The sequence below is a fragment of the Nematostella vectensis genome, chromosome 14 (genome assembly GCF_932526225.1).
Source record: "Nematostella vectensis chromosome 14, jaNemVect1.1, whole genome shotgun sequence".
NCBI classification, from domain to species: domain Eukaryota; kingdom Metazoa; phylum Cnidaria; class Anthozoa; order Actiniaria; family Edwardsiidae; genus Nematostella; species Nematostella vectensis.
The window spans coordinates 6,947,543-6,961,318 of record NC_064047.1 but is presented as its reverse complement, the minus strand read 5'-3'; the positions used below and the strand labels follow the sequence as shown (position 1 = coordinate 6,961,318).

The following is a 13,776-nucleotide window of genomic DNA, read 5'->3' as shown; positions in this document are numbered from 1 at the left end:
ACGTTGAAAGTCGATGATATAATTCTGAATCGTCGGTTTTACACCAAACACGTATAGGTGTGCCTGCTCGTATTCCTATCGAAGACTGTTCCTCTTCTTTTGCTAACTCTAAGCACACATGCTCCGTAAAAATAGTGGACTGCCTTTTCTCGTTTTGAAAATTATTTTGTCCTTGGTCTTTTGTTTCTTGCGCGTACGACATTACCTCGAGTCCTCTTTGAGGTGCTTTGTTCTTCTTTGTCTTATGTCTCTTCACGACTGCTGATTGTAAGACTTCTTTCAGTTTCAGCTTTTATAACAAACGGAAACAGGAAACAGTGGGTTTATTGGGCGGACGGCGGCTGTTCACAGTTTTCCGTATCCGTACCGAAACACGCTGTTTATAAGGTCGCTAATATAATATACTCTTTATTGCGGAAGAGAAAAACCTTTGTATTATTACTCATATATTTTTCGTATATGTCACAGGGGAATTAGCTATGTTTTATTTTCTATTCAGTATTCTGACAGACTCTACCATATTGTTGATAAATTGTATATTGTTTTTATAACATTTTGGCTTATCTTTCGACTTCCTTATTACTTATTAAATCATATATTAATTTTAAGAAGAGTTATTTGAGCTATTCTTATTCTTATTCTATTTTCTAGCTTTTATTTATTTTTGGGTCATTTATACCTTTTTTCTTGAAAAAAAAAATGCATTATGAGGTAGATAAAGGAGTTTTAGAAAAAAAAAAACAAGTAGTATAGCGAGTCTGATTGGAGATCCTACTAAGAGCTAATGCTGGTCACCTACCACTTTGTTAGACACATTAGCCATGTGTCAATTTATTCGGCTGTTTCAAAACTAGCTACGCAGGTCAATTAGTGATTCTCTAGTTTACAGTCTTCAAAAATATTGTTATCTTTTAACCGCAGAGGTTTATCTATTGAATGCTCCTCGCAAATAATCTTAAGAGAAAAACAATCCGTCTTCCTCTTGATCGGGTTTGGTTTGCAATAATAACATCTTTTCAGATTCTTCCGCCAGCCAACCGAAAGACAGACGAAATCCTAACGAGTTAAAGTACTACAAGCTATTATACTAAGGCCATCATAATCAGTGCTACTTGATCTCAAAAGCACCCTTGCGTTAGGCGTCCAGCATAACAACTCTCAAGATCACTTAACGTAATTATTTTCCCTGCATTGCTGACTGTTTTGTTTACTGAGTAGTGGGCGATCAGTTAAATCAACAAGAACGCAGTGTGGAGAGAGTCTAGGACACATAACATTTTCCATCCACCTCTATCCGTGATGGCGAAGCACAAACGTTGCGGGTTGGGGGTGGGGTGGGGCAAAAACGTATTGGTGTTGGAGGGGGGGGGGCGGGAGGCAAAGTTCAAAATTTCTCTGAGTCTGAGGACACAAGTATATTGGGATTTTGGGACTGAATACGCGGTATGTATTATGTGGGAGGAGGGCGGGGTTGGGACATACTTCCCGGAAGAACTTTCTAAAACACTGTTACACAGTGGAACCTCATTTGATCTAATAATCACAATTTCTAGCCAATAATAAGATTGCATTAGAAAATTTATCGATTTAACGATACTTCTTTAAATATATGGCGGGCAAGGAAATCCGCACTCCCTCTTAAAATATATGGCAGGCAAGGAATCCACACTCCCTCTTTAATAGAGTGCGGGCAGGGAAATCCACGCTCCATCTTTAAATAGAGTGCGGGCAAGGAAATCCACACTCCCTCTTTAAATAGATGGCGGGCAAGGAAATCCAAACTCCCTCTTTAAATAGATGGCGAGCAGGGAAATCCACACTCCGTCTTTAAATAGAGTGCGGGCAAGGAAATCCACACTCCCTCTTTAAATAGAGTGCGGGCAAGGAAATCCACACTCCCTCTTTAAATAGATGGCGGGCAAGGAAATCCACACTCCCTCTTCAAAACCAGAACCTAAACCAGAACCTACTCAGGCGAAACTTCCTAGCAGAACTTCGCTCTGAAACATAGACGATTGTTCCGACAAAGTATGAGGACAACGCTGTCCAATCAGATACACCCCACATCTTCCCACAACTCTTTGCGAGTGGTGCGGGAAACCGACGTCAGGCGAAAACATTGTAAACGAGATGACAAAGCTGGTTTTTATCCTCGCACGCGCGTGTCACGAAGAGTTGTGGGAAGATGTGAGGAAGGTGATTGCGCGCAATTTCGTTTTCTCACTTCAAGATTTGAATTATTTAATGGTTTTTATACTGTTTGAGAATCCTTTCACGAGAAAACGAATAGTAATCGAGCAACTAACGGTTAATAAGCAAAGTGAACTGTTGATAACAAAACAGTAAACGGATGATAACAAAACAGTGAACGGATGATAACAGAACAGTGAAGGGTTCTATTATAGGGGACGGATAATAATAGAACAGTGAACGGTTGATAGTAAACAGTGAATTGTTCTATTATAGGGAACAGATGATAACGGAACAGTTTAGGGTTGATAAGATAACAGTGAACGGTTGATAATATAGCGTATTTTTAAACAACAAACCAAAACACAGTCTAGACAAGCCAAAAAATGGTTTAATAATCCTCGTTATGTTATGAAGTGTTTAGTGGTTATCGCATTTTATTGTCCCATTTAATGTATTGGCTAAAATTAGTAGTCGAAATCTGTTTAACACAAAACTATTGCAATCGTTAACTTATAAGAACGGGAATGATTTAAGATTCGCATTCAACTATTCAACAAATAGTGCATTACTATAATAAAAAATACTTATGCTTACGATAAGCCGATCAAAATATTGTAGTCGTTTTGATACAAGATGGAAAGTGGTACCTTTATTAAACCGCCAACATGTAAAATGAGCACGCGCTATCTACAGCTATTTAAACATCATCTTTACAAGCGTACTCTACTGTCTACATTAAGAATCCACAATAGCGGTCTATCACAAATCATGCATTCTAACTGTGAATAAACTTGCGCATACCATCTATATATGAGCGCACATCATCTACATATGATCGCACACCATCTATATATGAGCGCACATCATCCATATATGAATGCACACTATCTATATATATGAGCGCACACCATCTCTATATGAGCGCACACCATCTATATATGAGCGCACATCATCTATATATGAGCACACATCATCTATATATGAGCGCACTTCATCTTTATATGAGCGCGCACCATCTATATATGAGCGCATGCCATCTATATATGAGCGCATATATAAGCACACACCATCTATATATGAGCGCACACCATCTATATATGAGCGCACGCCATCTATATATGAGCGCACGCCATCTATATATGAGCGCACACCATCCATATATGAGCGCACACCATCTTTTTATGAGCGCACACCATCTATATATGAGCGCACATCATCTTTATATGAGCGCACACCATCTATATATGAGCGCACACCATCCATATATGAATGCACACTATCTATATATATGAGCGCACACCATCTCTATATGAGCGCACATCATCTATATATGAGCGCACACCATGAATGCACACTATCTATATATATGAGCGCACACCATCTCTATATGAGCGCACATCATCTATATATGAGCGCACATCATCTATATATGAGCGCACACCATCTATATATGAGCGCACATCATCTATATATGAGCGCACATCATCTTTATATGAGCGCGCACCATCTATATATGAGCGCATATATGAGCACACACCATCTATATATGAGCGCACACCATCTATATATTAGCGCACGCCATCTATATATGAGCGCACACCATCTATATATGAGCGCACACCATCTTTTTATGAGCGCACACCATCTATATATGAGCGTACATCATCTATATATGAGCGCACGCCATCTATATATGAGCGCACACCATCCATATATGAGCGCACACCATCTATATATGAGCGCACACCATCTTTTTATGAGCGCACACCATCTATATATGAGCGCACGCCATCTATATATGAGCGCACACCATCCATATATGAGCGCACACCATCTATATATGAGCGCACACCATCTTTTTATGAGCGCACACCATCTATATATGAGCGCACATCATCTTTATATGAGCGCACGCCATCTATATATGAGCGCACACCATCCATATATGAATGCACACTATCTATATATATGAGCGCACAACATCTCTATATGAGCGCACATCATCTATATATGAGCGCACACCATGAATGCACACTATCTATATATATGAGCGCACACCATCTCTATATGAGCGCACATCATCTATATATGAGCGCACATCATCTATATATGAGCGCACACCATCTATATATGAGCGCACATCATCTATATATGAGCGCACATTATCTTTATATGAGCGCGCACCATCTATATATGAGCGCATATATGAGCACACACCATCTATATATGAGCGCACACCATCTATATATTAGCGCACGCCATCTATATATGAGCGCACGCCATCTATATATGAGCGTACATCATCTATATGTGAGCGCACACCATCTTTTTATGAGCGCACATCATCTATATATGAGCGCACATCATCTTTATATGAGCGCGCACCATCTATATATGAGCGCATATATGAGCACACACCATCTATATATGAGCGCACACCATCTATATATTAGCGCATGCCATCTATATATGAGCGCACACCATCTATATATGAGCGCACACCATCTTTTTATGAGCGCACACCATCTATATATGAGCGTACATCATCTATATATGAGCGCACGCCATCTATATATGAGCGCACACCATCCATATATGAGCGCACACCATCTATATATGAGCGCACACCATCTTTTTATGAGCGCACACCATCTATATATGAGCGCACGCCATCTATATATGAGCGCACACCATCCATATATGAGCGCACACCATCTATATATGAGCGCACACCATCTTTTTATGAGCGCACACCATCTATATATGAGCGCACATCATCTTTATATGAGCGCACGCCATCTATATATGAGCGCACACCATCCATATATGAATGCACACTATCTATATATATGAGCGCACAACATCTCTATATGAGCGCACATCATCTATATATGAGCGCACACCATGAATGCACACTATCTATATATATGAGCGCACACCATCTCTATATGAGCGCACATCATCTATATATGAGCGCACATCATCTATATATGAGCGCACACCATCTATATATGAGCGCACATCATCTATATATGAGCGCACATCATCTTTATATGAGCGCGCACCATCTATATATGAGCGCATATATGAGCACACACCATCTATATATGAGCGCACACCATCTATATATTAGCGCACGCCATCTATATATGAGCGCACGCCATCTATATATGAGCGTACATCATCTATATGTGAGCGCACACCATCTTTTTATGAGCGCACATCATCTTTATATGAGCGCACGCCATCTATATATGAGCGCACATCATCTATATATGAGCGCACATCATCTATATATGAGCGCACACCATCTATATATGAGCGCACATCATCTTTATATGAGCGCACGCCATCTATATATGAGCGCACACCATCTATATATGAGCGCTCGCTATCTATATATGAGCGCACTCCATCTATATTGAGCGCACATCATCTATATATGAGCGCACACCATCTATGTATGAGCGCACACCATGAATGCACACTATCTATATATATGAGCGCACACCATCTCTATATGAGCGCACACCATCTATATATGAGCGCACATCATCTTTATATGAGCGCACGCCATCTATATATGAGCGCACACCATCTATATATGAGCGCACATCATCTATATATGAGCGCACATCATCTATATATGAGCGCACACCATCTATGTATGAGCGCACACCATCTATACCGTGATAATTAGAATTCAATTTTTGGGGTCTTATGGTGGGGCCGTCTATTCTCGAGCGAAGCATTCTCGACGTCCTGGCCTGTGATTTTTTTTCTGGGTGGGGGGAAGGGGGGGGGGGGGCGCTTATTCGCGGCTTCGATTTTCTTTCTGTTATTGTTTTCGACAAATAATGCAGCCAGGCACACAACACGTTTTATATTCTATAAAAATATTTATTAAATATCGATCAGTAAAATTTATACTTGCGAGCTAAAATAGGCTAAAAGTAAATTTCAAGATCTTTAGATCCTTAGCAGCGTCCAGACTATACACTAGCGCGTTTACATGTATTCTTGCTTATCTACAAACTAACGATAGACAGGTCTAAAAAGTAAAATATATTTTTATCACAAAATATGGATCTTTGTAGGATTTTACAACTGACCAAAAACGAAAATGCAGTGCATCCTGGGAATATTTGATGCAGTGCATCCTGGGAATATTTGATGCAGTGCATCCTGGGAATATTTGATGCAGCCCAATTAACTCCTGGCTTGAAAACTCATTGAAATTTTTTGTCTGGTTTCTAAGGCAACGTGAAGCAACACAAGAAAAAAAAAAGAGAAAAAAAAGTGACTCAATATTTCCCTAAAATTGTAAACACAATATACAGTTGACCCCGATAACATTATTTATGTTTGAAAATCGAAATCCGTTTTTGATTTCTAGGAGTTATCGGTAACCAAATCAACTGTACTCCTAAAGACCAATTGAGACAGTACGTTTCAGTCGTATGTGACCTGCCTAAGACATGTCTTAGACTTGAATTACCCACAATTAGACACAACTTCCGAAGTCGAGCATCGTAGTAGAGTCGTACGCTGATTTACACTCAACGACTCGAGTTTTAGAGGTGGTGCGGGCAAGCCGCATACGATAAACCGTGCTGTCTTAACCAGCCTTAAAGACCCGTGCAAACAGCTCCAACGTCAAGCAGCATTGCTGGTTTTGCTCGGTTGAGCCCAAAGAAAATGCCGGCGAACCACTTCATAGCACCTCCCAACATAGTTTCATAGCCGTAGCAGGCCTCGACTTATTGGGAGGGCACGATACAGAACTATTAAGATAACAATGGGGGCACAGCCACGCCCATACCTTATACCCTATACCCCAGTGCCCCACCCCCTGCTACGGCCCAGGATGGGCATACAGCGCCGGCTTTGCTGGGTCAGCAACGCTAGCACTGCTTGCACGGGGATTTAAATTTAATAAGAATAAATGTTCAAAAATTTCCGCTGCTTTTTCTTGGGATGGTGGCTTAAGCAAAGTGGATACCCTTGCCCGCTCGAAGTTTATCTTCGTCAAACGATCTCGGGTTGGCTTCAGCTTCTTTGGGTCCCAGTTGAGGGCAGTTCAGGCCTTTTGCTCGCGCCTAAAATGACAAAAATGAACGCTCTGTAAAACTGGCATCTGTACAGTTTTACTCTAAGACAAGTTCATATAGTACTTTGAAACTTTGAAGAAAAGATAGATACCTTTCTCCCGAGTGCGTGAACGCCTAAAACGACCTAAAAAAGGGAAAAAAATCAATCAATAAAGCTCTTAAAGAAGCAGAATGAAAAAAAAAAACTCAAAATAGGTCCATATTTTTAGAGTATTCACTATAAATAGATAGATATATTTTATTTTCGCCACAAAGAGATTCTACATTTAAAAACAAAAGAATGGATAACTAATAATTTGAATAGTGTGTGGAAAGGAGCCCCAAGACCTAAGAACGGTCACGTGATCACGCACGGTACACTTGACCTAAGGATGGACACGTGACCATTCACCACGATGCAATTGGCCTTAAAACGGTCACGTGACCATCTATGGTGCAATTGACCTACAGAGGTCACGTTATCACACACGGTACAATTGACCTAAAATGGTCACATGACCATGCACCCTACAATTAGCCTGAAGAGGTCACGTGACCACGCATGGTACAATTGACCTATGGATGTTCACGTGATCACTTACCGCGGCCATGTTTTGTTTCTCGTATAGATCCACGGTCTGGAATAAGTCCACTTTCGATACGCCCAAAGATTCGCAGAACAGTAGGAAGTTTCCGATATTTTCCATCTGGAATAAATAAAAGGTAACACAATGGCGGTGAGGATTGAGAAGGGTTACCTGTTCCTTCAGCTGTCGATGATTATGACGTTTTGACAATAACCATCATCATTCCCTCTCCTCCCTTTCTTTAAACGCTTGCTTCGCCCCCACCTACCCCACCCCCAGAACCCCTGGATCCGCCTCTGTAAGGTGTACCTGTTTAAAAGCCATTTTCGAGTCGTTGATCTTAATGTTGCCGCCAAGAGCATTTGCACACCTAAAAAAAAAATAATATAATTCCAAGTTCAATAAATCGGTGTTAGAGAAATATTATGAAAGCACACTGTCGAGGGCAGGAAGGACAGAGTTTGTTGGGCTAAATTATAAACCACGAAATCCCCTTTATAATGGGTGAAATGGGCGCGCATTGTTTTGAGATGCGCTCTCCGTATTTACCTAAAAAATCGGTCAAGTTACGTTGATCTGCGTTACTTAACCCCGTGGCGCACTATCAGTCCCCGAGTGTTTAGTGAATTAGTTAATTGTTTATTAGTCGGGTACTCTAGAGGTCAGGTAGGGGGGGTGGGGAAGGGGGTAGTCAGGATGGGAGGGGGGAGAGTTCCCTGCTCATGTGACGGGATGAGTTTGACTCCGGTTGACCTCTTTGTTGGTAGAAGTAGGCTGTTCATTTTATGTGGGTATTTGGATAGAAAAAAGGGCTAAAGGGCTAAGGTTGCCGCTGATTTGAACTTATTGATAAGTGGTCTGTGTATCACTACACTGGGTCCCTTCCTGTGTTCTTCTCTAGAAACGCCCCTGAAGAAAATCATACTTAATATACTCAGGAAACAGGATACCGTTGCTAGAGGTCATAGCGTGACAAAGATCTCGCATGGTCCTGCATTACTAAAAGGCCATTTCATGACAAATGGAACATCAAAGCGTGACAAGAGCACGCCATTCATTCCCCTTTCTCTTCGGCTGTTCATATGTAACGCTTGCTTTGATAGACTTATGACGTCACTATTAGGCCATTGCGTCCCACAGAAGTCGTTATTACGTGACAGGTGGTCACGCTACTCAGAATTACTTTTATTCGTGATGTATGACATTCATCTCAATAGAGCAATGATTCTGTCACAAAAACGTAATTGCACGACAAGTAGGCCACTATTGCGTGACAAATATGTCACGCCATCCCAGTCATATTCGTGTGTGACTCACCTCAGAAGCACCACGCCGCTCCGTAAGATGTCGTGGACGCCATCGATGCCGGTTTTCCCGCCAAAAACGCTCTCGCCCAACAGAGCCTCGATCCAGTCCCTCATCTCCTCCTCTTGCTCGTGGTCGTATTTTGATTCGATCTAATGCGCATGACAGAATATACCATTATAATTAGTACAAGAGGTGAACCCGTCACCATGTGACGTGAACATAAATGTGCTAAAATATAAGTGTAAGATATCCAAAAACTTGTTATGCTGACAGCAGAACTAAGGCCAAGGACATTAATCAATACAAAAATTAATACTATAAAGGTGGCGTGGTGGTTGTGAGGATTCCTTGGCAGGATCTCAAATGCAATGATCGAATGCACAGTGTGTATGGACGTTGTGCGTGAAATCTCGGCCGAGTAGGTCGAAGTATTGTGATGATGATTATGATGATGATTATGACGAACAGTCACACCCATAACATATTTTATTATTAATAAATGCAATATATGATATTATTCTTCGATAAAACAGAGTAATGGCCGTTTTTAAACTAAAGCCGTATAATGCGTCCAGACGAATAATGCGTCTCATCTGGTATAAAAGCGAGACGAACTACATGTCTTCCACTGTTCCAGACGACGCTTTATGTTGGTTGTTCAGTCGAACTATGTCATTTAGCCCTCCCAAGGTCGATCTTAATTCAAGACGGAGTTAATGGACGCAATAAAAAGCCCCAAGTCGTCTGGAGACGTAATACAACGCATATGTCTATTTTTTATGCTTTTGGACCATGTTCTCTTAAAGGCTGGTCCTATCCAGCTCAACTTTTAGACACTATCTACTTTTTGCTGATGCACTGCTTGCTGGAGGCTCCTCCAATGCACGCTCTGCGTTAAGCCTTGAGTCTTTTTTCAGACGTTCGAATAATCCGCGAAGGAATGTCACTAATGCAAAAGACGGGTCACGGTAGCCGGATGGGTCGAGTTTACGTATTGTGTTACATCCCGGCAAAAAAATCTATGAAACAAGCATTTTCCTTCCGACAGCTTGACGAGAAAATATTCGCACTTTCGATTATTGCTTCGGGGGATTTTAATCCAGCACATTTTGGCCCGTTAACATATAGTGAGATTACTAGAGATGTGTTAAGAGATGGAAATTAATCGTCTTCACGATTGCCCGCGGTACAGAGCTCGTGGGATGGTTATCAAGTATATAAAATCTTTGTTCTGTTGTTTGGAATCTGAAAACTGGAGATTAAAATCATTGCTTTGCCGCCGCTGTGTACAATATGTGTCTCGATTACAGAGCTTAAGTAATTTCTTTAGGAAAATTTATGCGGCAATACTGCGAATTAGGAAGCAGTCATTTTCAAGTGTTTTTATTGGTAGATTTGTTTGTCTGTAAAGATTGCACTGCTGTCTATAATGTGCAATATTATATGCAATTAAATGCAAGCAAATATCACACCTTCACGGAAGATCGTCTATAACATAAAGATAAAATTCTTAAGTAGTTGTCCCTTCAAAAGATCGGTTAAGACAACACCCGTTTGAGACCAGCATGCGGAATGCCTTCATACTAACTAACGGTGCTACCCAATAAACAATTTAACGAAACTTTAGCAAATTTTCAACACACATGGACATACCTTTCGTTTTGCCTCTAGCGAGAAACCATAGCCTTTGGGACGAGCTGCCATCTTTGTAAAATTTAAAATAATATTAAAGAAAGAGTATTTGATGGTGTGCGGTGACTACAGCAAACGAGTAGTGACGTAGCCGAGAGACAAGACTGCTGGCAAAATGCCTGCGCTTGACTGTCACATAATACGGTCACGCGTGACACGAAATATAACGCTCATCATTCGTAAAGCGGTAGACTAAGAATCTAAGAAACTAAAAGAGTTCTTGTTTAATAGAAAAGCCCATGTTGGCGATCTTTTCAAGTATGGTAAAAGTCTAATATTATTTTTTTTTCAGTAATGTCAATGTGTTTTGTGTGCATATTTTTGGCGCCAAAAGTGACCCTTAGCGAAAGGCATGTCCAAATATGGACTGCGTAGGCGCGCGCGACTAATTACTAAAGCGCTTTTATCTCATGTACATGCACTCGACAATAAACTCTTTGACCAGTGTTATTTAAACAACTTGTACGCTATTCCGCAAGTATGAACATTCTTGGGGGTTATTATCAAGTGGTTTGAAAACGCAATTACCGGTTGGGGGTTCGATTATGAAAAAATCGTAACTCGAACTTTTCTCATGATTACTTTATAACTTCTATGCTTGACAGAAGAGACGTTTGAAAAAGCAGCGAACGTGACCGTTCATTTATCTCTTAAGGGTACAGTGTCTTGCCAACTGCGAAGATCTCTCGTGATATTGTAACTCCTGCTACTACTTCTGCTTAAAGGATAACAATCAGCCTATCTATTGTTATTTTGTTGAAATTTGAAAAAAAAAATATGCAAAACTTGCGTGAAAACTTGATCACTATCCGTGATCTGTCTGATCGGTCTGTCTTAATTCACGATATTTAAGTGAATCCCGATTACTTGCTTAAATAAGACGATGTATGCATTGTGTGACCATTGCATGCGTAACCCAGGGCAGGGGCGTAAAATGGCGGCGTCGTGGCGTGAGATGAAGGAGAGTCGACACGAGTTTTGAGCTGTGAGAAAAATCACAATCGTTGAAGAAGTTTTGATTGCTGATTTTGATTTTATCGCCATATGGACTTGGTAGCCACACTGGAATGTAGGTAAGCGCCATAATGCTCCAGATTTTTCTAGTGCATTCTAAGAGCATCAACTTATTCTGTATGAAATGCCTTCGGACAAGCTTTCAGCTCACTTGGGCTAAAGTGGCGCTGATAACTAAACAAAACAATTCTTTACTTTCCGTGACGTTTTAATCATGGCTTGTTTATTTTGTACAAGAACTGAACAAAGTTATTTAGCTACGCAACGCAATTTTATTCATTGGTGATGATCCCGTCACCGCTTAAGCTTGTTCTAGAACCCCCTTAAAAAAGCGACCTCTCTACGGGGTAGAGTAATAAACTCCACCTTCCAAAAGCACCCCCCTCCCCCTCCGTCCCCTCTCCAGAAAATGCGGCTCATCTGATAATGATACTTGAGTATATAGTGACACAGAAATTAGGCCCTCAGGCAGGGTGCGCCCAAAAAGCTGGTCATTTCTTATTTAAGAATATTCCAATACTATGCTTTTTCTTCCTTATAATACCCATGACTGCGCACCCCCTCAGCCAATTCTGGGTATGCGCCTGGTAATCGAAGATATAATCGAGAAGGAGAAGAAGAAATCGAAAAAACCTATATAAAGTAACATGCTGGATCACTAGCGGTAACTAACGAAAAAATATTCTTGCGATTCTCAAGATTTTCTGTTCAAAGTATAATATAACAGTTATATTGCATATAGTATATATATAACTGTGAAAGACTTACTAGAGCGCTAATGGGGGCGCTCACTAGAGCGCCCTCAACACCCATTAAGCAACAAAGTGTGGATGCGGGTGTGTGTGTGTGTGTGTGTGTGGGGGGGGGGGGGGGGCACGGGTTGCGCTTTGGTACTGTGTTACTCTGTACGGCTTGCGCCTCTGGCCATTGTGTCCGCAGGTTCGATTGTCCAGATTCAGGCATTTGTTACATGGTACCGGTCGATAAGTCAAAACTGATATCCAGAGTATCATATTTGTACTAAGAATGTAGTATGCTACTAACAGCGAACGGAGGGACGACGACGGAGTACACGTTGTATTTCTCCGCGCGCTAAAAGAAAAATGTGGTAACGCGCGCTGACTTTCACTCTCCGCCTTTGTAAATCTTAAGGTCTCACAAGGGACGGAGTATTGCCGGTGGGGACGATAATAGCGATAATAAGGTCTGGTGAACTTCGGTAAGTTTGAATGTTTGCATTATGTAAACCAACATATCAAAAAGTGTTTTTTTTTCTAATGGATTCGTCTTCAAGAAATGAGGCCTGAAGTGCAATTTTTAAATGTTGAAAGTATGAATTCTCCTGGTCTTTAAAATAAAGAAATTTAGCCAAATTTGATCGCTAATATCTATATTTCATATCTTTATTCTTTAAAATTTGGAATTATGCTTTTTGTTAGAGGAACTCTTTGTATGCGGAATCTTGAGCTTATATATTGAGAAATGGAAAAATTTCATGCTCTTTTTTTTGCTCTGTCGGCGGGAACTTCATATCAACCTCGCTTTGATGCCTATTTGGACGCGCACTTTGCATCGCGACACCGGCAATAAAGCGCCGAACCAGCTGGATCATAGCTAGTGACTGAACGGACCGAATATAAGCGGATCGTTGCGTGAGCTTTATGGTATGCTGACAGTTCAATGCTAATTGAGGGCTATGCTATACGCCCCTATGTATGTAATTAGCCGTCTAATAGGCTTAGTATTTCAAGATGTCGAAATGTGCTAATTTGACGACTGCGTTTTGTGCAAGATAGTGACGGAGTCTCATGTCAGTGGTAAACACATACGTGAACGATCAGCTTTGCCTAGTTTTCAAACGTCTTCCTTTGTATGACCATTTGGATTTTGCT

The 13,776-nt window shown here is 40.9% G+C and overlaps 1 protein-coding gene across 1 annotated transcript; it reads right to left on the bottom strand.

The window, feature by feature from the left end:
- Nucleotides 1–6,072: 6,072 nt before the first annotated feature.
- LOC5515968 (myophilin) lies at nt 6,073–10,983 on the bottom strand. Its single transcript, XM_001636086.3, has 6 exons — nt 10,832–10,983; nt 9,188–9,327; nt 8,180–8,240; nt 7,886–7,990; nt 7,396–7,428; nt 6,073–7,292 (listed from the first exon to the last, which is right to left on the bottom strand). Exons 1-6 carry the CDS (start codon nt 10,880–10,882, stop codon nt 7,179–7,181), a joined length of 504 nt encoding a protein of 167 aa, XP_001636136.1. The 5' UTR covers nt 10,883–10,983; the 3' UTR covers nt 6,073–7,178.
- Nucleotides 10,984–13,776: the final 2,793 nt, after the last annotated feature.